This window comes from Gymnogyps californianus, chromosome Z, assembly GCF_018139145.2.
Source record: "Gymnogyps californianus isolate 813 chromosome Z, ASM1813914v2, whole genome shotgun sequence".
NCBI classification, from domain to species: domain Eukaryota; kingdom Metazoa; phylum Chordata; class Aves; order Accipitriformes; family Cathartidae; genus Gymnogyps; species Gymnogyps californianus.
Window position 1 is genome coordinate 39393989 of NC_059500.1, and position 23990 is coordinate 39417978.

Below are 23990 nucleotides of genomic sequence, written 5' to 3' on the forward strand. Positions count from 1 at the left end.
GGGGCCGGGGCCGGGGCCGAGGCAGCGGGGCCGGGGCAGCGGGGCGGGCCGGCGGCACGGGGCTCTCCCTGCCTTTGCTTTTTTCCCTAAAGTTTATTGTAAAGGGGTAACGTTTGCGGGTTCGTCACGTGACCCTGACAGGTCCTGCCTATTGAGAGCCAGACCACCCACATGGAGGACGATGGAGCTGCTTAATAGAAACAGGCATGTAATTGTGAGGCTTTCCAGCACTCTGCAGAATGCCTGCAACCTAGGAGGGTTATTTTTTTACACTTTCAGTTCCTTTGGGGTAAAAAAAAAAAAAAAAAGGAGGAGGAGAGGGAGAAGGGAGGGAAGGAAGGGAGGAAGGAAGAGAGGAAGGAAGGAAGGGAGGGAGGGAGGGAGGAAGGAAGGAAGGAAGGAAGGAAGGAACTAAAAGGAGAAAGGAAGAAAGAAAGGAAGAAAGAAAGGAAAGAAAGGAAAGAAAGAAAGGAAAGAAGGGGGGAGAGAGAAAGAGAGAGAAAGAGAAAGAGAGAAAGAAAAGAAAAAGAAAAGAAAGAAAGAGAAAAGGGAAAAAGAGAAAAGGAAAAAAGGAGGACAGAGGAAGAAAACACTGATGTCCCATTCAAGCCGTCAGTGCCAGTGAATGAGGGCGCACCCAGCCCTCCAGCACGGCTCCCCAGGAGCGGCTCCGGCAAGGGCAGCGATGGTAGGTGCAGCCCCGGGGGGCCACGGCGGGGCGGCAGCGGGGCCGGGGGCCGCGGGACCCAGCGGGCAGGGCCCGGGCGTGGGGCGGGGGCCGGGGCGGTATTGGAGGGGCTGCGCGGGCCCTCGCCGGAGCCGCTGGCGGCTGGGGCCCGGGGCTGGCGGAGGGGGCGGGGGGAGCCTCCCTCCAGCCGTCGGAGGCCGGGGCTACGCCGGGGGGCCGGGGCCTCCGCCGTGCCGGGGGACCGGGGACCGGGGCTGCGGCTCCCGCCCGCCGGGTCCGGCCCGAACGGGGACGGCAGCACGGAGCACGGCCGGGCAGGGTGAGGCGGGGGCTCGGTGCGGGCCCCGGCGGCGGGGGCAGGGGGCGGCGGGGCTCCCCCGGAGCCAGGCGCTGCTCTGCCCCTCGCCCGGCCGGCTCCCCGCGCCTTGGCGGTGCTGCGGCTCGGAGCTCCTTGTAGGGAGGCGCGGGGGGGACTCGCCGCTGATGGGAAGTCGCTCCTGCCGTGACTCTGCGTAGTCCCGCAGAGGACTGCAAACGGGTCCCCGGTCTCAGCATCTCGGCACCTGTGTGAGCTGTGGTCCAACCAGCCCGCCATGCGGGGAGCAGAAACCCCTCTCGGGCCACGCTCCGTAGGACAGGGGCCGCAGGGAAGATGCAGTTTGCATCTTCTTTCCCCTTGGGAAAGCTAAATAGGTCTTCTTAAAAGAGGTGCACTGAGGAGCCCTTTCCCTCTCTTTGCAACTCAGACGGAATGCCCACAGTTGGTGGAAGCTGCTGAAAACATATAGCTGTACAGAAAAGGAGGGACAGTCACTCCCTAAGTACAGCAGTGAAATACATGGTATGACTTAGGTTAAGTTGAACAGTGGCTTCAGCCTGCAGCTCCAGTATCGGACTCCACGTGTGGTTGGTACCTGGCACCATCCGGACCAGTACAGCGCTTCTGTCATCCATCTTGTGCGTGTTGTCCCACTGCTCCCAGGGGTTGGAGGCCAGAGGATGTTCAGTGACACATCTCCCCCTGGCCGCCGCCTTAGCCCCGGTATGGGAGGTAGGCCTGGGGGGGGGGGGGGGCAAAAGAGGGGAGGGGAATGGGGGAGACGTCTGGTGTCGCTGGGTGGTATTAAAAGAAACGTCGGAGCCAAGGTGGGTATCTGCCACCTCCTAACCAGATAGCATTTACCAGTCCTGGTTAGAGGGTCTCACATCATTTCAGCACCAGTCTGATAGGTGTGTCTAATTTCTGGTTAGGGCTATTAGGGTCATCGTGTGTCTGGATTATAATCTGACACTGTATCTGGACAGGAGGTAGTACTGTTGAGAAATGTTAGGGCTGAGGAGGGAGGGGGAGGCAGAGGAATCCTTTAAAATCTGTTTGCTTTCAAGAGCCGGTAGATATTGAACTGGCAGCCCACTCTGAATTGAAATGTCCTGGGCTTCTCTGTTTTTATCCTTATTTCACACACACATGCACACACACGCATGCACTCACACACACCTTTTATTTTGTTCTGCCTTTGCCACAGTGTATAAAGCCCTATTGAGACATGTAGGCGTGATGTGTAAACCGGATTAGCAGTATGAAAGAAAGACATACAATGAGCCTGAATTGTTTTACTTCCTTTTCATTTCTCACGCCTATATCTCTAATAAATTTGTTGCTCCAGCAGTGGGTCAAAGAGATCGTGTCGCTGAGCTTTTTTTCCCGCAAGACCCGATGGCAGAGATCATGAAAATGAATGCCCTGCCTTCTGCCAAATGCAAGACTTGAGCTCTATCTTTACACAGACCCCGTGTTGTCCGGCCTGGCTAAAAACTGTTCAGTGTAACTTTCCCCTCTCTATGCACATTAAAGTCCTGCAAGTGGCAGGGCATTTTGCCAGCAAAAGAATCTGTTTTGAGGACGACTTGGGTTTATAGAGCTAAAGCCCCTCGCGGAATATGACAAGGTCTGCTAGGGCTGGGATGTCCTCCAGCTTTTAGAGGGAGAGGGCTGCTGCTCCCGCCGCTGTCCTCCGCAGCTCCCCGGGCGCTCTGGTCCTCCCCTGGGAGTCCGCTGCTGCGCGGGAGGAGCGCAGAAACCTCGGAGGCTCCTCTGGAGGCACATTTCACCGCAGCCCTCAGCGGAAGAAAATGCCAGCGCTCCTGGGTTGGTGCTGTAGATCCCTCATTTGCTCCTTTGTGGCGTGCAGAGCAGCTTTCCATTAAAGGAGATCAGGGGTAATTAGCCGCATTATTTTGACAAGTTGGCTCGAGCAGTTCCCTTTCTTCCAGGGCTGAGGAGGGGGAGAGGGCTAGCTTCGTGCCGCCGCCTCCTTCCCCAGGCGCGGGCGCTGCGCGGCGGCGCTGCCCTGCGGAGCGGCTCCCCGCTGCGCGCCGCCGCCCCCGGACTGCAACCCCCGCCTGCCCGGTGGCAAGCGGGGCAGTACGTGTAGAAACGGAGAGGCTCGGGCTGCTCTGCCAAACCCCGTGAAGGTGCTGCCCTGTGGCCTTATCTGATGTCAAAGCCAGCGTCAGGCATGCCTGTGGAGCTCAGGGCCGAGGCAGACCCGCGCCCTTGCGCGATGAAAACGTGTGTGAGAGACAACAAATTGAGGGAACAGACAAAATAGACAGGTTATTTTCCCGCAAGTCCTTCTTCTGCCATGGTCAGCTCTCTTGTAGCCCCTACAAAAGGAAGCCAAAGTGCTGGCGCTTTATTTCCGCGACGTTTCTTTATTCAGGTAACCAGATGCTCCAGCAGTGCAATGCTCTTGGTGGTGTGTCCACAGGCGATGAGCGACCTGGAAAAATGTGTTAAAGTAAAATCAGTGTAAATACCTGTTACCCATTGTTAACCTCTATTGGATTTCATCCCTCATCTGGCTAGAGGAAGTGTGAAGCTCTGCAGTATTCGGGGTTATGAGCACAAGAGTGACCTAATTAAGAGGCACAGCATTACAAAATGAAGCCACTATGACCAAAGCCCTGAGATTCTTGTACGCCAGCCCTGGCTGTCCAGGAATCGGGAGGAGCAGGTATAAAAGGTTGCAGACTGCAGCCGCTCTACGCAAGGAGACACCTTCCCAGGCCTTCACCACAGGGCAGGCCTGAGATAAGAAATCTGTGGGATCCTGAAGACGGAAAAAGCCCTTGGTGTGGAGGAGCAGTTGCACACACAGGGCATGCATATCACAGCCAGCAGTGCTTACAAATGTAAATAAGGGCAGATTGATTAGGAACAACATTATCGCCAGGAATGTAGCACGAAGGCATCAGCTATGAGGCAAACTGGGGGCAGCCACTGCTCTGACCACCCAAGTGGAGACTTTTACACTGACACTTCTTCCTTAAGGGAAAAAAAAAATACAGAAACAAGGCCAATTAGATCCCTGCAGTAATTCATCTCTTGTGTATGCTTTAAAAAAAAAAAAAAAAATCCCTCCAGACCACAGGGAGAGAGGGGAGATTAAGATAGCGCTTGTTAAATTTGAGTCTTCAGACTGAGTTTTGGAACCAGGAGCGAGGACGGGCGCTGGGCTATTGTGTGAAGCCGAGCAGGCAGGAGGCAGGCAGGGCAGCTCTGGGGGCTCGAGGTGCTTGAAGGGACACTCTTCCCCGGTGTTGGAGCCTGCTGGGAGGCTGAACCAAAACGCCTCTCCACCCATCCCTTCTTTCCCCATCCCCCAGCCCTGCCACCCCATCAGACCCGGTGAGGTTGAGCGGGGGCAGGAGCAGTGGCACACCAGTTCCTAGCGAGATGGACGGTCACTTTCCCAAGCGGAAACTTGAATTGGAGGTGGCCGACTGCATCCCAGGTGCGGGTTTCAGCCTCCAACAGAAAACAACCTGCACCTCCAGCCCCTTTACGTTTGCTTCTCCCGTATGTATGCACCTACGTGTGCGTGCGCGACAGCTTGCTGCTCCCAGCAGCTTTCCTGGAGACAGTCCCGTGGGGAGCACAGGGCCGGACCTTCACGGAGGCAGGTTTCCCAGTGTGGGAAACATGGAGGTGGGAGGGAGAGGAAAAGAAAGGGGGACCCCCTCACCGGCGGCTGTGACCCTGGGAAACCCCTCTCCGTGGGTGCCTCCAGGTAGTTTCACGAAGAGAGCCTCCGCACGGGCGGTGCGGTGCGCAGCCCGCTCCCGCCGGCGGCCCCGGCCCCGGGGGCGCTGCCTGCCCCCGCTGCCGGCGCCGGGGCTGTGTGTCTGGAGCTCGGCCGGGGCGGCCCCACCGCCGGTGCACGCCAGCCCCGCCGAGGGTAGGAGGGCGCTGGCAGTGCCCAGGGGCTCGGGGGTTTTGCCCACGACCGCCGCCCCGGGCACACGCGTGGCGGGGCTGAAGGGAGAGGTGCGCGGTGCCCGCGGGCTTGGCGGGCGGGACACCGCACCGGGCAGGGGGCTGCCGGGGCCGCCCCTCGCACCCCGGGTCCCCACACTCCGCTCTTTTTCTCTGTATTTCTTTTTTCCCCGCAATGAACGCACAGCGGGCGCGCGTTACAGCCGCGCTCCTCCGCGGGCGCGCAGCAGCCGCCCTGCTGGGGGGCAGCCCCCCCCAAAGCGCCTCCCGGGGCCGGGCGCGGAGCGGAGCGGCGAGTTTTCCCGCTGCCCTCCGCGCCAGTGCGCACGGAGGTCCGCCGGGGCGCGGAGCCTCCGCGGGGAGCCGCGCTGGGGGCCGGGGCGCGCAGCCCCGGGGCTGGGGGGAATGCGCGCAGCTGTAACGGCAGCAATTAATGGCTGATTCTCAATGAACAGAGACGGGGAGAAGCGGTGCCAAAAAAGTAAACAATCGCGTATAGTTCAAGAAGTGTTTAGCGCGGCCAGGCAGGCTGCGTTTCATGGACTTCTACACTAAAAACATATTAAAATTGGCTTTCCTCAGGTTTCAGTTAAAGAATGAGCCCTAAGTTGAAACAGGCTAGCTACTGCGCGGCTTTAAATCCCTCAAGTGTTAAGTTTTCATTGTGTTTTTCTAACTGGACGGAGTGGTTTTCTTGCAAGGAACTAAGTCTCCTCTTTAGTTAAAAAAGAAAGAGAGAGGGAGAAAAATCTGGCACTTTCTACCGCAGTATCCACCACCCTGTCATTATTTCTGCAAGCCTGGGAATTCAGCTCGGACCTCCCAGTATTTGTTGCAGCTTGAAGCCAAGGTGCCTCTAAAAGGATTTTCTTTTAAGGGCTTTAGAAATCGTTTAATGCTGCTTTACCCCCGTTTCCCTCTCTTTTTTAAAAGGGAAAAATGTATTTCTGTATGTCGATGGCGAGAAAGTTCCGCGCGTGTATTTGTCCGCAAGCATCCCGGACGGAAAAAAAAGGGAGAAAACTTTCTTGAAAAGAAAACGAAGAAGAAAGGGGGGGAAGGCATTCCTTAATGGAAGTATTGCATGCAAAGAAGGCTGGATCTCTTTAAGGCTCCCCCTGAAGCTGGAGATGCACACACAAGGGTTGCCGGCCTGGGTGGTCTCTCTACTTTGGTGAGCTGTTGCTAAGCAGCTAATAATAGTCATGTTTGCTGAGTAATTTCTGCCCTCCCCGAGCCAATCGCCTCGCAGAAACCCAAGCCATCTGACAGCCCCGGGGCGGGCTTTCAGCTCCTTTTTTTTTTTCTCCCTCTCCCTCTCTCGCTCTCTCTCCTCTCATACTCCCCCCCCCCCCTCCCACCCCTCCTCCTCTTTATCCAAATGGAGAGAGTCCTTTTTTTCTTCTTCATCTCATCTCTTGAGCCGAGGGGCTGCAGCTCGGTGCTGCCGCGCACACGCCGGGGGAGAGCGCCAGGCAGCCGGCCGCCCGCCGCCGCGGCGAGGCCGACCGCGCAGCCCCGCCGGCCCCGCGGCCCGCGGGAAGCACCCCGGCGCTGAGGCAGGATGGTGCAGCGCGGCCAGGCAGCGCAGCAGCAGCAGCAGCAGCAGCAGCAGCAGCAGCCGGCGCGGCCCGCCGCGCCGCCGCCGCGCCGCCGTCGCTGAGCGCCGCCGCGGACAGCGGCTTCCCGGAGGCAGCGGCGGCCGGAGGAGGCGATTTCCACGGGAGCGGAGGACAGCGCGGCGGCGGCGGCGGCAGCCGGGGGGGCCCGGGGGTCGCGCCCGCCCGCCCGCCCGCCCTCGCCGGGCGCGGGGAGCGGCCGCCTGCAGCTCGGGGTCCGCGCGCGATGTGGCAATGGGAGGCGCGGGGAGCGACTCGGCCGGAGCGGCCGCGGCGGCAGCCGCCGCCCCGCGCCCCGCGTGAGGCGGCCGCGCCGCAGCAGCCCCAGCAGCAGCAGCAGCGGCGGTGGCGGCAGCCCCCGCAGCAGCAGCAGCAGCAGCCCGCGGCCCGCAGCGCCGCCAGCCCCCCGCGGCCCCGCCGCGCCCCCGGGCCCCCGGGCCCCGCCGCGGCGGCGGCGGCAGCGCCAGCTCCCCCGTCCCGCCGGCGGCGGCAACATGGCCTCGGCCGGTAACGCGTCGGAGCCGGAGAACAGCAGCAGTGCGGGCGGCGGCGGCCACCCCGGCCGGGCGGCGAGGAGCGGCGGCGGGAGGCGGCGAAGGACCGGAGGGAATCGGCGCGCCGCGGCGCCCGACCGGGAGTATCTGCAGCGGCCAAGCTACTGCGATGCGGCTTTCGCCTTGGAGCAGATCTCAAAGGTGCATTCAATCTCTCACTCTTTTTTCCAGAGATACACGCTAGTGCTAGCGCTGTTTTTCGGCGGGGGAGGAGGGGGGTGGTGTGTTTTCTCGCGGGGGTGGAAGGAGGAGATGGAAATGAAACAGCCACCAATAAAATGCTGGGAAAAAGAGAGGGACGTCTGTGACTCTTCAGTGCGGGAGAGAGTGCCCTCCTTCCCTCCCTTCTCGCCTGTGCCTGCCCTGGTGCGTGCTTGCGCTGCGGAGCACTCCTCTGCTTAAGTTTCCCGAGACAGCCTCAGCTCGCTCCCGGCCTCCCTCCGGCTAGCCCCGGGCCCGCTCGCCCGCTCCCCCGCGGCTTCCTTTCCGCCTCTCCATCCCCTCGTAGCGACCTCGGCAACACCCGCTCCCGGCCGGGACGGGGGAGAAAGCGGGCGGCCGCTTTCTTGGCAGAAGTTGTGCTTTTGTGAAGTTCTCCGCCGAGCGCCGGCACGGCGACTGCCCTCGGAGAGGGGGTCCCCCAGCAGAGAGAGCTTGCAGCGGTTTTCTTCCCCCGGCGGTCGGAGGGGAAGCGAGGGCCGTAAACAAATTGCCACCTTAACTCCGCCGCGCAGGTCGCGCCGGTCCCCGCGGAGCGGCGGCGGTATTGTTGGCGGGGAAGGGCTGGAGGTGCCGGAGCGCCCCGCAAGCCCGGCCCGGGCGGGGCGGAGGGACGGCCCCGGCCGCCAATCTCCGCCGGCCAAAAAATGTTCAAAGTAAACAACCTCGAAAAGCTGCCTTGCTGCAGGGATGGTTTCACTTCAGGGAGCGGATTTCTAGGCTTTGTAAGAAGGGGGAAAGGAGGAGGAAAAAAAAAAAAAAAATCCATGTGGCTGCCCTCTTCCGTTCACAAATATTGTCGTAACTTACAGATGGCTGCTCTACTTCCTAATTCAGATCACACAGCGTCTCCAAACTCTATGGAAATGAATTACTTCTGATCTTACAGCGCTGCTCACCACGTGGGTTCTGCCTCAGCACCAAACTCCTGCTAGGAGCTGGGAATGGGGGAAACGGCAGCAAACTACTACCAACTAGCTCTCCGTCACCACTAGCCATATCCCCCCCCCCGAGGTCTAAGGAGAACAGGAAAAGGGACTTTTTTCTTTCTTGTGGCTGCTGAGGTTAATCAGAAGTGGTTACTTCTGCCCTGGAGCCACGGGTCTCGCCAGCGCGAATGCTTTGCCGCCTGAGCGGCTTGGCGGTGCCTCGGGCGCGAGAAGAGCGTGGTGGGCAGCACAGGCGAGGGCGCGGGGGTCTGATGCGGCGGCGTCACCCGCAACCTGCGTCTGGGTCTGGGGCGAGGAGGGCTACCGGCAGGTACATCTTGGCCCATGCACGCCCCCAAGGGCGGCTGCCCGGCCGGGCCGTGGGGCGAGGGCCCTTGCCGGAAGGATGCCCGCTTGAGCCGCTCGCGGTGCTCCGTCCTTACTCCCAGGGACGCTGCGTGGGAGTGCGCCCCGAGGGGCACGAGCTGTCTCGCTCGTGGGAGGGCTGGGGGGGGGGGGGTGGGGAGGGGGCTCTCCCGCGTGCCCCTGGGCGAGGAGGTGCGCGCCTGGCAGCCTGCCGCAGCCCCTCAACTACTGACCTCTTCTTGCCTTGCAGGGGAAGGCGACGGGACGGAAAGCGCCGCTGTGGCTGCGAGCAAAGTTTCAGAGACTGTTGTTTAAACTGGGCTGTTACATTCAGAAAAACTGCGGGAAGTTTTTGGTTGTCGGCCTCCTCATATTTGGGGCTTTCGCTGTAGGATTAAGGGCAGCTAACCTCGAAACCAACGTGGAGGAGCTGTGGGTGGAAGGTAAGTCCGGGGTCCCTCTCTCTCTCTCTGCTGCCGCCCCTCCCTCCCCGCCTGGCCGGCCGGGTAAAGTCGGCTTGAGCGGCGGAGGCTGGAGTGCGTGCGTGCGTACGTTTGCGCTGAGGGAGCCGCTCCACATGCCGGGGAGGGCCTGCCGCCGGCGGGGGCCGGGCTGCCGGCGGGGAAGCCGGCGGGGCGGTTGGGCGGGCAGTTGTCGAGGCGGGCGGCGGGCGTTGGGCCGGGGCGCGCGGCCCCGGGCGGCGCGTACCACTTCTCCGCCCGCGGGGGGCCGCGGCGGCAGGCCGTGCGCTCCGCGGGGGCGCCGGCCCAGGCCGCCCCCAGCCTGCCCGCGTCCCCGCCTCTGGCCCGTCTCTCCGTGCGGAAAGGCTGCGGGCGACGGGTCTCTGCGTCCCCGTCGGCGGTGGGGGGCAGCCGCGCTGCCTGGAGGCGCCCTCCGCCATTTTGGGAGTGCGTGCGCCCGCGGCGGGGAGGGGGCGGGCGGCGAGGAGCGCGGCGCGGCGGGGCGGGTGCCTGTGTGTGGTCCTGTTTTTTGGACAGCTTTCAACTGTGGGGGGGAGCGTTTGTCTCAAGGTAAAAAAAAAAAAAAGGGGGAAAAAAATAAAAAAGAAGGGAGAGGACAAAAAAAAAAAACCAAAAAAACGGAAAGGCTGCCGAGGCGAAGCGGGGCCTGGCCGGCCGCGGCCGCCGGTAGCGAGGTGGCCGCGGGCAGTGCCCGACGCTCCAGGCCCAGCCCGAAGGCGCCGGCGTAGGAGGGCAGGCTTGGTAAAGGAGAGGAGCGGTACCGGGGGGCCGGGGCTTCGCGGGCTGCCCTTCGAAACAGACACCCCCCACCCCGGACAAAAACACGGGGAGGTGTGGGGTGGGCAGAGCGGCGTTGCCAGCGCCCCTTTCGCAGGCCCTGTGTGTCCCTCAGGGAGTGGGGCAGCCAGCCCGGGCGGGTTGCCCCGCTCTGAGAGGCACGGCTCCAGGCTGCCGGGGTTTTTGGTTTTGGTTTTTTGGTGTTCCCCCCCCAGGGGGAAAATATTATTTGCTTAGCATCACATCCCCCCTTAGCTCGGTTGACGTGAAAACAGAGTTCCTTGACTGCAGTAGTTACTCTGGGTTTATGTTGAAGTCGCTTGCAGCAGAATTTGGCTTATAAAAGTTAATATGGAAGGCTGCATAAATAATCATTACTAAATAGCTCTCTGTATGTGCGTATGTCGAAAAGCCAGTGCAGAGTGCAAACAAAGTTAGTGGCTGTTATGAAGGTGGTCTGTCCTGCCCTATGGATGAATTAGAGCATATAGGACCAGATTCCATCCTTGCAGTGACAGCCATATTGGGGTCTAGGATGAGGTTCCCGGGTCATTTAGCGAGTATTGGTTTTTCTGTTTTGGAAAATAATGTGTTACTGACTGAACTTTTTTTGGTCCTTGTAGTCCAGGAGCCCAAAATATGATGAGATCTGCTGCCAACAGCCCTGAGAAACAGAGCAGGCAGTGCAGGATCCCATCCACAGACAGAGACGTGCATTCAGAGTCTGTACTGGTCACTAGGACCTGTGTACCTTAAATACTAATGCAAATTATTGTGAACAACCTTTTTTTCTCCACTCTTTTTTTTAAGTCCTTGTGAGGTGGTTGTGGCAGTTTCTTTTGTCAATTTTTACTCATACGTGTTTTGTCTCTGCTTTTCTGTAAGTGTGTGGTAAATAATACATGATTGCAGTTCCATACAGCATGCTTCCCTGAGGTTTGTTATCCTGATATTACTGGGGTTCACTGACTTGGAAGGGTGATCCCATCCCATTAATGCCACCTGCTTTTTGTAACTGTGTAATACCAAGAAACTACTTGCTGACGATGCCTGTATGACTGGACCAGCAGTAAAAATGCAATTCTCAAGGAAAAAATATGATTTGCAAAATAGCCACTTAGGTCAGTTGCTGCACTGACCTCTTGTCATGTCATTATTGCTTCATGGAGGGGGGGAAGGTCCCTGGTATAAAATCTAGTTGAAATTGATCTCTGAGGTTTTTATGGCCAAGACGAATTCATAATGCAGCTGGTTGTACAGAGTTGACCTGTGTAATTTCACATCCATTGAGTTTAGTTTTTGTGTCAGAATTAAATAATGTAAAAAAATGGATTAAAACCCTGCATTTAGAAACCCTTGCATTTCTAGATTGCAAAAAAAGGCTAGTTAATTAAGATGAAATAAAATATTCTGGATTTAATTTAAATTAACTTCTAGTCTTCCTGTTCTAGCACTACGTGACCATCTACACAAAAGAGCTTGCTAAAATGTGCTTTCTTGGTAGAGACTTTGTAAATGTTCCGCTTGTGAGCCAGGGTGTTATACAAATAAACCTAACAAATAGCAGTCGCATATTTCTGTTGCTAAACTACAGACAGAAGTACATAGTGAGAATTTGAGATGGAACAGGTATAGAAAGAGATAGTATGGAAAATGCTGTTCTTCCTATGCGGAAGTGGAAAGCAGTGACCAAACTTGTTTTTCTGTGATTGTATGCACCTGGTCCTAACAGCTTTAAAGTACACTCCATGGAGGTTATTATACTAAGGGACCCTTTAGGTCAAGGTTTCTTTTAGTAGAAGCAGTGGCTGAATTGCCCTGAGTTTGAATGAACAGAGCAATGTTGGCCAAATATGGTAGATTACTTGAAATATATTTCAAGTAACAGTTTTGATTTGCTACTGAAGCTTTTTACAGTTATTACTGCTGAATAAATTGGCAGTATTTACATTAAGAGACTGATTTTGTATGGTGTATTTCTGAACACCATGGAGCATGGAACATAATACAGCACTGAAGTTTGCTGGAAGTAAACGGTTGCTTTAAAACCATAACACAATTAATTAAAAATAGTGAATTGAAGTTTGAATGAGTTTTAAGACCATTCACATTCCAAGATGAATGATGAGTAGTCTGGGCCTGAAGCTGTTATGGCTGAAATATTTACATAAGAAGTTTAGAAACCCACCTGGTAGGCAAACTTTCAAAGAGAGAAAAAGAAAAACAGATCTCCAAAACATCATTCTTTCAGTTTTCCTGCAGTAGTCTTCCTCCTTCAGAATTTGTGCCAGCACTCTTGGCCTTCTCTGAGCCTCCTGATACCAAAGTGGCTTTCCTCTCAGCTTGTTTCTTGGCACTAAGTGTTGTAGAGTAGCTTTTTTTTAATTTATTTTTTTTAGTTTTTTTTTTTAAACACAATCCTCCTCTGGCTGCTGTTCAGAGCACTTCAGTTATTACTGTGTGTCCCACGGTATGCTCTCAGTCTGTGCGCCTGTCTTGTAGTCTGGTGCTCTGGCATCTTTGACTGGGATACATACCTGTTTCCCCTCAGCCCATCAGCAGGTCTGTCATTCCCATGTGCATACCTTGCTACTGGAGGATGCTTGTTTTAGTTTCTTGGGCAAACAAATTCTGGACTGGCATTTTAATGGCAGTTCTGTTATCCACAGCCATTCAGCTTTAGTTGAACTGCTGTATGTGGGTGTCCATGCATACTGGAGTTGTGGAGACTGTTTAGCATCTTTATGCATCGTACGCCCTTGAGAGAACAAAAAGGGCTTTGCATTGATTTCCTCTGTGACTGAATTTTGTTGGACACAGATGTGCTTTTAGAAACATCCATTCATAACTAGAAAGTACTCTGGATGGAAAAGAAATCATGCCCATAACTGGTTATGGTTTTTGCTACCACTCTAATAGGCACTCTAAGACCCTGTGTGTGAACAGCAGTCACACATGTAAATTCACAGCCTCTGCTTCTGAAAGAGGGTAGTTTTGTGGCTCCAGAGAAGGTTCTGTTAAGTGGAGCTTGAAATTTGGCTACTGCAATGCCTTGAATGGTGTTAATTGGAGCAGCTCATAAGGGGAGAGATGGTCTGGTCTTGTTGCTGGATAATTCATTTCATGTCACCATTGTCTTGGGATTTTTTTCCCGTTCACTTTCTTCATTACTTTTTCTTCTCTAAGAGGTTGAAGATCATGGTGTTCTTTCCTTCCTTTCCTGCTTTCTGCACTTTTTGCACTAGCTGTAGCTCAGTCAAACCTTTCCCTCTTTAAGTAGCCGTCTTTGCAAAGCTAACCAAGCTCTAACGTGCAAAGCCTCTTCTTTAAGCCAGTTTGAAGGAAGAGGGTGGGTGATACAGGTAGCGATAGGACATCCTGCAGGGAAAACAAAATGCCTCAGTAGCAACATAGTTCAGCTTTGGTACTTGGAACAAAGTGAGCGTGTTCTAATTGTAAGTGAATTGGGACTGAGTGCGTATGGCAGAAACAGTTTGTAAGTGAAGATTAGAGCTATGTCTAGTATTGTTTCCTTTTAAAGGGGCAAAAATCAAGTTGCTGTAGTATTTATGGCTGACACATCTTAAAATACGTTAATCTACCTGTGCAGCATAAGAATGAGGTGAAAATGAGGAAAGGGTGAGAATGATGCAGGAACCAGTGTTATTTCCACAGATTCTCAGTTTGCTTAACCCTGCAAGATCAAGTGTGGGTGGAGAGGAAAGTTACTTTTAAGTTCTGCCTAAGGCATCAGTTAACTTTACACTAGTATTCTTTGGAGAAACAAAAAAGAATAGTAAAGGAACAGATCTTTGTGAATTTGGTGTTTCAAGGAGACAAATTTATGTGAGTGGGCTAGAGTAACATGTTTCGTTTGAATACAGTTAGCAGGAATTGACCCAGTCGGGTATAATTCCGTTCTGCCACAAACATGCACGTTTGTGCACAGCAGTGGAGTAGTACTGTTTGAGATGTGCTGCCACCTGCATCACCACATCGACACAGTGTAGGTGGCAGAAGAGCAGAAGTTCCTCTGCTGGTGAATCTGAGGTGGGGTGTTGGTAGGCTGTGTGACATATGGGGGGTTGTCTCTGATCACATCACCAAATCCATTAGTTTCATATGGATCAGGTGACATAAGAGCTTACTTACCTCTGAATACTGTCTTGCACTGTGTTGCGTTCCTCAGTGTGTATTGAAAGTTCATTGAAAGGTGTTCATCTGGAAAATTTCCAAGTCCACTGTTTTGTTTGAATTAAGTATGATTATTTATTATGTGGTTTCTCAAATGGGAAAGTAGCAGTGGTGTTTCCCCATGACGGCTGAAGGATGGTCACCTGGGTAACATACTCTTTTTAACGTTTACTGGTCAAAATGGAAGAGTATTTCAGTCCATGCTTCTGTTTTGAAAAATAACATCAAATTCCAATATTTAAGCTTTACGTGATGTTTGTGGGTAAAAACATCAGGACAGTGGGTGTTACATTCCTGTGAAATTGAACTCCCTGTTCTCGTATATTGAAAGTTGTTAAGAAAAAGATGTTTAAAGGTTTTAGTTATATGGATGTTTGATTGTCATCTTTCAAGGGCCTGCTATTAAATTCGAAATCACTGGAGGTCTCTGTTAAGTTCCATCTTGACAGGTGTCCACATCACTGCTCAGAGTTGGTGCTTCCTTGCTGAAAAGCTCGTACATCAAAAAAAAAAAACAGCTTCAGTGTTTAAAATTCCTCTTTCATCTATAAGAGTTTTAATTAAGGTATTACATGTGACCATTCTTTGGTCATTGAGAAGGTAAAGGGTGAAATCCTGAACTCACTGAATGTAGTGGCAGAACTTGGAATGACTTCAGTGTAGCCAGGCCTTTACGCCTGTACAAAGCTGCAGCAGACTAACAGCGTGCCCCTACTCGACATCTTCAGGGAAGGGCAAGAGGGGGATCTCCTCCTGTAGAACAAGCACCCCCCTAAGCTGTAAGTGCATGGTTGCACAGTTTCTTCTGCCTTTCACACTTCAGAGGCATTTAATTTACTCAAGGCTGCAGAAAATTAATCTTCATTATTATTTCCAAACTTATTTCCACACTGTTGCCAATGTTTGTGCCAGAATGTGCCCTACAGGTCCTTGTTTGGAAGGGTCTGTTTCCTTCTCTGTTGAAATGTGTATTTAAACGGGGCAGTGTCTTGGCTGCACCATTCCCCTCTTCCTCTCTTCTGAGCTTTGAGTATCATCTTGCACTCTGGGGATTTTGCTGCTTATGAACAGGGTGTGAAGGCATTTCTGTAGTTCTGGAGAGCTTGGAGATTTTGGTACAGAAATCCTGGAGTGAAATAGAACTGTTGAGAGCAACATTGCTTTATTGTTGGTCTCCATGCTGCTGCTGCTGCTGCTGCTGAGCAGGAAGAGGGGGAATGTAGCTAAGCAGAAGAGCAAGCTCAGCTGTAGGGCTGGCTGCTGCTGGAGTTGTGGTGCTATGTGGAGGTGGTGGTGAGTGGTTTGAGGTCTGCTACCAGCTGCTGTTACCTGCTAAGCGGGCTGTCTTTTTTTTTGTAGAGAACGGGCGTTCCTTTAGTCCTCAGCAGGTACTGGATTCAGACGAGAATGAACTCTAAAAGCCATGGGTACTCAAACTTGCTTTCAACAGAGAATGCATTACGGAAAACTCTAGCTCCTCACCCTGACTCCATCCATTTTCATGATTTATTTTTTCCGTGGGACGAGATGGTCCAAGCCCTGTTATTAAATAGTATTTGTGGTGGTTCCCCAGAAAGTAGTAATACTACATAGCGTATGCATGTAACAGCTCTTGACCGCTCAACAAATTTAAAGGCTGTTGCATGCAAGTGGATGTTTCAGTTACACATAACTGTTAGGAGGCTCCAAAATATGACAGCTTCCAGATGTATGAACCGACTGATCCCTTTGTTTAGATTATGCACCACAGCTGATGCCTAGATTAGTGCTGGCTGGACAAAGCTATGGGAGATTTGTCTGGTTTCCACAATGCCATGTTTATATTTCATTTGGATTTCTCCTTCAAAGCTGACCTCCCTATGACCTGTTGGAGCTGTGTCCACTAGGATGCTAGTTTTAATGTGTCTGCAACTGCTTTCCTTTTTGTGTCTAATGGAACATGTTCTCATTTTGACACTCATGGACTTTTATGCACAATCTGTTTAACTTAACAGTGAATTACACGCTTCAGCCTATGAGCACTCAGGTAATACCATGCTTGTAAAGTTTTCTGCCCCACAGCTAGCTCTTTAAGAATATTCTAATTGGTTAAAACAGCGTTTTGGTTATAGACCTTGTGGGGCTGTTCCTTGTCAGGCATTTTCTTCTGTATGTAGAATGAAGTTCAGTCCTCCAGCCTTTGCACAGTGCTTTTTCTCTCTACAGATGATGGCATGGATATACATGGTTCTAGCTGCTCTTTTTGGAGTTCAGCAGGAGCCGGAGTGCAGAATTTTACCAAGAAGTTCATTCTTCTTTGCGTCTACTGTACAGTTATCTATATTTTCTCAATCGTCCTTATGTATCTTCCGTACGCCTTTGGTTCTTTTCATTTCTCTAATCTCTCCTGCCTTGTGTCATGCGGGAGGTCTTTCCCCATTTGTGTTTGTGAGTTACTGTACCTGAGAAAACCTGAAGAAGTCAGTAAAACTCCTTAACGGCTAAGTGACAGTTCTGTAATAAGAAATGTAGTCCCCTGTCAGAGTTCAGAAAGATAAAGATACACAGCTTTCATTATTACTTGAATAAACTGTACAGGTTTCTACTGTTGATGCTTTACTGGGGCAGCAGATTCCCAAGATGGTGCCTCATGACAGAAAACTCAGGGCTTTGAAGTATGATTTCTGCACTGAAAAAACATGCTATCTTATAATGGCCACTTTATTTCTGTGCCCATGAATCAAGGAGAACAGGAAAATGTTTTGCTGCTGTTTTGCATGACCTGTGCTATTTTATTATGCACTTACAGTGTGCTAAATATGACCGATGAATACCAGATACAATAAGCTATGTTCATCCTTGCTGTTAATTGAGTGACTTTGGGAATAATTTTTCATTGTACATTGCACTAGAAATAGATTCAGTGGAGTTGCAAGGAGTAACTTGGAATTCAGAGTTTAAAAATAAAATCTATTTTTCTTAATTCCTTTTTTGCTGTCTAAACTTAGTTTAATATCTGTAAATACAATTTACTCATTTTTTTCCCTGTTATTTTCATTCAGTATCACCTCAGTTGCTATAAACATCCTGAATTTGGCAGAAGTAGTAGTTTCATGAGGTAAAAAGCCCTTTATGGAAACTGCTGACCATATAGAAGTTTTGATGTATGGAGAATTTTAATTTTGGTTTTTAGAATGAATGTCTTGGCTTTAACTTCTGCTTGGTTTTGGAAAACTTAGTTATTTCAGTGCTTCAGCAAAATATATAAGAGGTAAAGGAATGAGCAGAACCATAACCTGACTTTTTCTGCAAAGGTGCTGCTCCTTTAGAGAATTGTACTGAACTTAATTCCAGCTTCAAATATACAAGTAATCATTGTATATTTGAAACATCTGTATTTTGCTCATGTGCAAGAAAAAGCTGATATTTTTAAGGCACATGTGCAGTGTTGTACACCCATATACCTGAAGCTGGAACTGAGCCCTTAAACTGTAATACAGTCTTCATTTAGTAACAGTGAGATAAATTAAAAGAAACAGCCTTCTGTTGTTTACCAGCCTGATGCATTTCTGCTTTTCAGTCAGTAACCAAAAAGCAAACTAGAAATGAGCACTGTTAAGTCAAGTTGTATGATTTTTTTCCCCCCCTTAAATCATTGCTTAAGGGCTTCTGGCCCCTAGCTCAGGAATCCTGCCCAAAAATGCCAGATGTATTACACAGTCAAGTATTGCAATGTAAATAGTGTTCTGTGCCATGAGAGCAGGGTGGTCCATCTCCTAGTTTAAAAAAAAAAAAAAAAAAATAGAAGAAAGGGGAAAAATCCACATGCTCTGAAATAAGCACAGTAGTTGTAGTGTTATTTGTGTTTTTGGCTGCACAACCAGTATTTTGGAGCTCAAAGAACACACATAAATTAGTGCTTTGGACTGGCAGATAATAATAACTGAAACTGAGATGCTAGAAAGCAAGATGTGTCTTGGCTGAGGCTGCTTTATTTAGTCAAACAGGCATGTAATAAGTAAAATACTAAAGTAAAGGCCATTGCTGACAGGCAAAACCTGTTACTTTACCTTATTGTGAACAGCAGTCTCGTGCACATGGAAGCAGAGTGGACAAAGGATGGGAAGTAGGGAAGGCAGAGGCATAGGGTTCTTCTCGACCTCATGCTGTGTAATGGAAAGACTGAGTATGTTACTGCACCTTCTGAGTATAAACATTGCTGAGCTGTTCTTGTTTTTTAATTAAATACCCTTTGCTGTCTGTTGACAATGACTTAACCTTCCAGCGTGCTTATCTTCTTCAGATGTGATAGTGGAAATAGGAGGTTTATTTGCACATTTTTCCATTTTGTGTATGACCATGTCATTTCATAACATTTAAAACTAGTTGAAAGGAGATTCCGCAAATCTGACCTGGAAGGAAATTGCCAAGGGTGATGCAGTAATCAGATTTGTGTTTGGGTTATCTGACAAATCTGTGAATTGCCATAGCTTCCTTGGGTGTGTGCAGAGGGGAAAGGGGTTATAGGAACTTATTTGTATGTGATAAACTGTATTTAAATAGCTACAGGACTGTAATCCCAATGCAGATCTTAGTGTAATCTCCTCAGTGAAATACCCAGAAGAAAAATAAGCTTTAGGAACTCATTTAAACCTCTCCCTTCCTGCTGACACTATAATAACATTAATAAAAACCCTATCCATTACAACTTTAAATTCTTCTTCCTAAGTTACCTTTTCTGTAATGGTAAAAAAAGTATGCAGGTACTTAAAGAAGATACAGTCTTGCACTGGTTTTCCTGGTGAGTATTTCCTGTGCGTTTATCTTATTTGCCTCTCGACATGGGCCTGATTCTGATTTCATTTACACCAGTCTTACTCTACTGACTTATTGAGGGATTCCCCACACTTAGAAAAGAAGCCCTTGCTGTTCAGAAGGTGATGCTGTTTAAGTGGTAGATAATAGAAAATATGATATTCTAGTGCAAATTATTAAGATGAAGAAACAAAACTAAAACATGCTTAGTATGACTTCCAACTGTAGATAAAAGCTAGCAACTTGAGAGAATTGTGATCAGGTGTAAACATCTATTAACTGCTCTTTCTAGAGATTTGGGGAAATAGGATGACCTTTTTTATTCTTTTTTTTCTCCTTTTTTTTTTTTAAATAGGCTACAGTTTCACATGGCTTGCAAAAGAAATCTTTCTCCCTTTTTGTTTCCCACACCAATTGATTTATCATTTTGCTTGCAAGCAGACTTAGAATGTTAGGGCAGGAACACACTCACTTTTTTCTCGTAACTTTTTTGTTGCGGACCGAAACCAGTTGACTTGAATAAATTTTTCTGTGGTCTGAATGAAGCCAGCAACGTGGAAAAATCTTGCCATTCAGAGCCGTCTGAATGTACATTTCAGCCACACAGTAAGCTGTATTGGTAGGCAGTGGACTGCTAAATACAACCATTTTTCGCAGCAGAGAGTTAGACAGGTGATTAGCATAATTAGCACAGAGTAGGCTATACATATGGTAATGTTAAGTGTGTAAATGCCAGCTGCGGTGTAAAATTTATGTCAGGGGTCGACAGGGCTGTGCGAAAGTATTGTGTTACAGCTGCAGGTCAAAGCCTCCATTGCTTTACCCCCTTTTCTCTTGTTGGTGAATGCGCTAAACAGAAGAGAAAGACAGAAATATAACAGATAAGGCTTTGATTGAACAGCCTGGTTCTGTGCAAGAGGGACTACTCTTAAAAAACCAAAACCAAAAAAACCCAAAACCGAAAAAAAAACCCCAAACCCCCCTAAAAACTACATACACGCAAACCAGAAGTCCCCCTCTTTCACTATAGATTTTATTTTGCATCATGCCAGCTACAAAAGTGTTGCTGTCTTTGAGCGATGTCATTATGGTGGGGTGAGGGGAATCTTGGGGGGGGAAGTATGAGGTTGGTAATTATGCTTTAAGGAGCAAAAACAAACAAAAAACTTTAATTCACCTTCTCCTTTCTGCATTCCAAACCACCTTTTTTTTTTTTTTTTTATGTCTCTGTTACTTACTGCACTTAGGGGGCTAGGAATTAAATAGTCTTGAAGGTGACAGCATTATATGTAATAAAATCTCAACAGTGCAACAATCTTTGGGCTGCATGACTGGTTTTAGACTAAGTGCCAGAAGTTCCTCTGTGGTTTTGTGTGTGGGTTGCTACACTTATTCCCCAGGTTCCTCCCACCTCCTAAACCACTAAATTCTTTATAAATTAAAAATGACTAATACAGGTTTCTTGTTTTAAAGGAGCACAGCGTTGAAGGGCACACATCTTTTTAAGCAGCTGATGGGGAAATCTGTAAATCTCTTTGTTGCCGTAAACTGTTCATTCATATATTTCACTTGCAATTTTTTTTCTTCCCTTTTGTATTTTTTGTAGTCGGCTATAAGGAGTGGTGGTGTTGACAGAATATAGTTCACACCACACTGACCTTGTGATGAAACTTCCTCACAGCCGCAGGGGTCCTTATGAATCAGCCCCTAATCCAGCTAATCCCGCTCGCAACAAAATCATGAAAGTGGCTCCCAGCGATGTGTGTTTCCCTGCACAGATGCAGCGGGAAGGAGCGGCGTTGGAAATGCACCGGCGCGGCGGCCTGCCGTTCCTCGGGGCCGGGGGCTGCCGTTGTCCGCGGGGCCGGTGCGGGGAGGGGCCGGGCCGCGGCGCTGCGCTCGGCGCCGGGGGGCGAGGCCGGCTCCGCGGAAGCCGAGCCGAGGGAGGGGAGGCAGGGGTTCGCCTTGTGCCTGCGGCTGAAGGCGCTGGCGGAGAGCGCCGCGAGCACCGGCGGCGTCTCCGGGCGGGCTTGGGGAGGTGCCGGCTAACGGCGCGGTCTCCTGAAACCTCCCCTGTGCCTCGGTACCCGCGACGGCTGCGGCAGGGGCGTGTCTCCTCCCTTCCTAGAGCTCCGAGTAATGGCTCGTTCACAGGGAGAACGGACCATTGTTGTAGTCTGGTGGGCTTGGCAGCGAAGTGAAATTACCTGCGTGATGGGAGTAGCCAAAAGTAGAAAATAAAGGTTGTGTTGTGGGATGTGTTTGGTCATTTTTTTTAGCTTTCTCTCCCAGCCCTTTCTGCTTCAGAATAAACTTGGCCATATGGTCACGCTCTTGGAGTATCTGACGGGAATCTCTGATTGCATCCTGCACAAAATGAAATGCGCTCTTTACTGCTCGGTGTGAATAGCAAGAAAACTATGAAAAATGGGCCTCCTGACAGATGCAGCACTGTCTTGGGAGCTGGTGGCCAGTAAGAAATACTGAGGTGGGGGGAGCTGTGACAGGCAGCAGGTTCGGTGCTGGGGGGAGTGCTGACCTGACCTGATTGTGTCCAACAGTGAGAGCAGTTCTGCTTCAGTGCAAAGCCATTCAGAAGGAAGCTGCTTAGGCAACAACAGATGGTACAGCAAGCAGCTGGTAGGGAATACTTGAAAGAAACTGTACCCTGTTTCATAACATGTTCATTCCTTTCATTTTTCTATATGTTAGTTTTGCCGTCTCTTAAAAGCACTATTTAGGAAATGGTATCCCCTAAAAGGTTCTAGATGAAGAGTTTTTTCATTACTGTTTGCTGCACCTTTAAAAAAATTGCATTGAAATTTTGTGCTACTCCATGTACAGATGAAATTTGTGCTATCCCAGGAGTACAGATGAAAAGACTTAAAAATGCTGCTTTTAACCACACAGGAAAACAATTACATATTTGAGGAAAGGGCATTGAGAGGTTAAATGAAAAGTTGGGCCTAGAGGAAAGCTGACTGCTGTGGAACAACACAGCAAATTGTTTTTAACATATTACCCAGCAGAAGCTCTTATTCAAGTTAAAGTAACTTAAAACAATTATATTCAGCTGTTTTGAAATCCTTAGGTTCAGACCTTGAAGCCCCTTACATACCCTTCTCAGCAGAACTCCTGGCAACTTAGTCACTTTCACGTACAATTGAGGATTTTAGCCTGTTACAAAGTGTGCTCAAATGTTTTCTTAAATTACCGAAAAATAAAAATTCAGCTTTGCTCCTCAGCGGGTGTAAACTGTTACATGACCATAAACTGTTGGAGAGTTGCAACAGTCTGTATTAGCTGCCTATCCTCACTGTAGGCCGTCTCCTTGATTTCTAGGAAAAAGCAGAGTCTAGAGTCCTTTATTCCTTTGCTACTTCAGCCAGAAAATTCAGTAGTTGGGCTTCTCCACCAAAAGCTGTAGCTTAGCTCTGACCTGAAGGGACCATGTCTTTGGAAGAAAGCATAGTTCACTCTCCATGCCCATTCATTCCTCAGTCTCTTTGTTGGGATGGTCAACAAGGATGCCAATTGTGACGGTGGTTTTCTATAATATGGACACCTGCCCACTAGGAAATGGACTGAGACCACCAAGTCATTTCACATAAGCTAGCAAACAGCTGTCAGATGGTAAACAACTTGTGGTCACTATTGTTCCTGGCTGGATTAGAACCAGTGACCCAGAGGTGAACAGCTCATATCCTGTTACCAAGGACATGTGTCGCAGCTCAGTGAGCAGCTACTGCGTTCTATGTTTAATTGGAAAGTTTGAATTGTGTGTACCAGTTTTGTGTATTATTGTACATTTCAAAGCTGCTTGCATGTGGTTTTTTTCAGTTTGTAGTGTTCAATTTGTTCATTTTGGTTTGGTTTTTTTTTACTGCACTTTTCCAGTTTCTCAACCCAGAGGGGCACCAAGCAAGAAATGCATCAAAAAATGTCTAATTTTTTTTAGCAATCTGTCTGTTTTACCCAATCAGAAATAACATTTTTCTGCCTATGGGCAATACAGATGCATACGTGTAAAATCAGCTTTTATTTGATTTTTAGAAGGAAAAGGTTTTAGCTCCTAAAATTGCAAGGAAGGTTTCCCACTACAAGCAGAGGCAGCTGTTGTTGGGCTGTCTTCCTGAGTACGCAGACAGCTTTGTGTCCTTGTCACAGCTCTAAACTTTGTCAAACTGTGACAGAATGAAAAGCCATCTTTGATGTGTGTTTTTATTTTTGCTATTCATAATCGTGTCAGTATTAATGAAATTTGTAACAGCACCAGTGGAGTCATCCCCAGCATGTGTGAGGAGTAACTTATATCATATGATGGCTTGGGAGATAAAAAGCAGCCTTTTGAAGTGCTTTGTTGTTTTTTGGGTTTTTTTGTAACTGTTTTGCGTTTGTAGGCTACAGTCTTTGGGTTTTCTTTTTTTTCTTTTTTAAGCGAAAACAAAGAACCTGGTGTTATCTAATTCTCAGTGTGACAGAAATGGTTGAGATGGTCACATTGCTTCTAGATTTTCCTAGAAGTCAGTGGTGCCAAAGAGAGATTGAAGTCAGTTAAATCTTGACATTGGGATGGGATGATATGCTAGACAGATGGTGTCTTTTTGTTGGACATTATAATGGGGGAGAAGTGTAGAGTGTCCACCTGGATGTTGGGAAGGGAGATAGATGGTAGGGCACAGGCTGTCTTAACCTGGGCAGACACAACTGTCGCTATTCCATATGAGCTATACAAACGCAGATATATGTATTGAGCGGAGTAAATGCTGTGCGAGAAAACCTAGACACAGCATGGAATTTCTGACTGCCTGTAGTCTAGTGCTGGCATAGGTCATGTCTAATTACATGATAAAGATGATAATTTTTCATGGAGCTGTTGCACAGCCCATTGAACGACCATGTAATCTCTTTAAGATGCTGATTGCTTACCACTGTGTTCTAGCTCTTGTAAGCTCATCATTTCTCAATGGATTTTTTTTTTTTTTTTGGTAGCTCAATTTCAGTCACTCCCTATGAAGTCTTTATTTTGCAAAGTTAAATAAAGGAGCAGAAAAAAATCGTTGCAGGTAGCCAAAAGTTTTTTATAATG

The 23990-nt window shown here is 49.7% G+C and overlaps 1 protein-coding gene across 2 annotated transcripts in view; it reads left to right on the plus strand.

The window, feature by feature from the left end:
* Positions 1–474: 474 nt before the first annotated feature.
* Positions 475–23990, plus strand: part of PTCH1 (patched 1) — a 72351-nt gene continuing 48835 nt past the window's right edge. The window contains exons 1-2 of one of the 2 annotated variants that reach the window (XM_050913489.1): positions 475–688; positions 8905–9097. In XM_050913489.1, coding sequence (XP_050769446.1) covers positions 626–688; positions 8905–9097 — 256 coding nt within the window. In that variant the 5' untranslated portion in view covers positions 475–625. Of the gene's footprint in view, positions 689–6849; positions 7282–8904; positions 9098–23990 lie in introns of those variants that run through there. The other variant, XM_050913488.1, reaches the window with a different exon arrangement.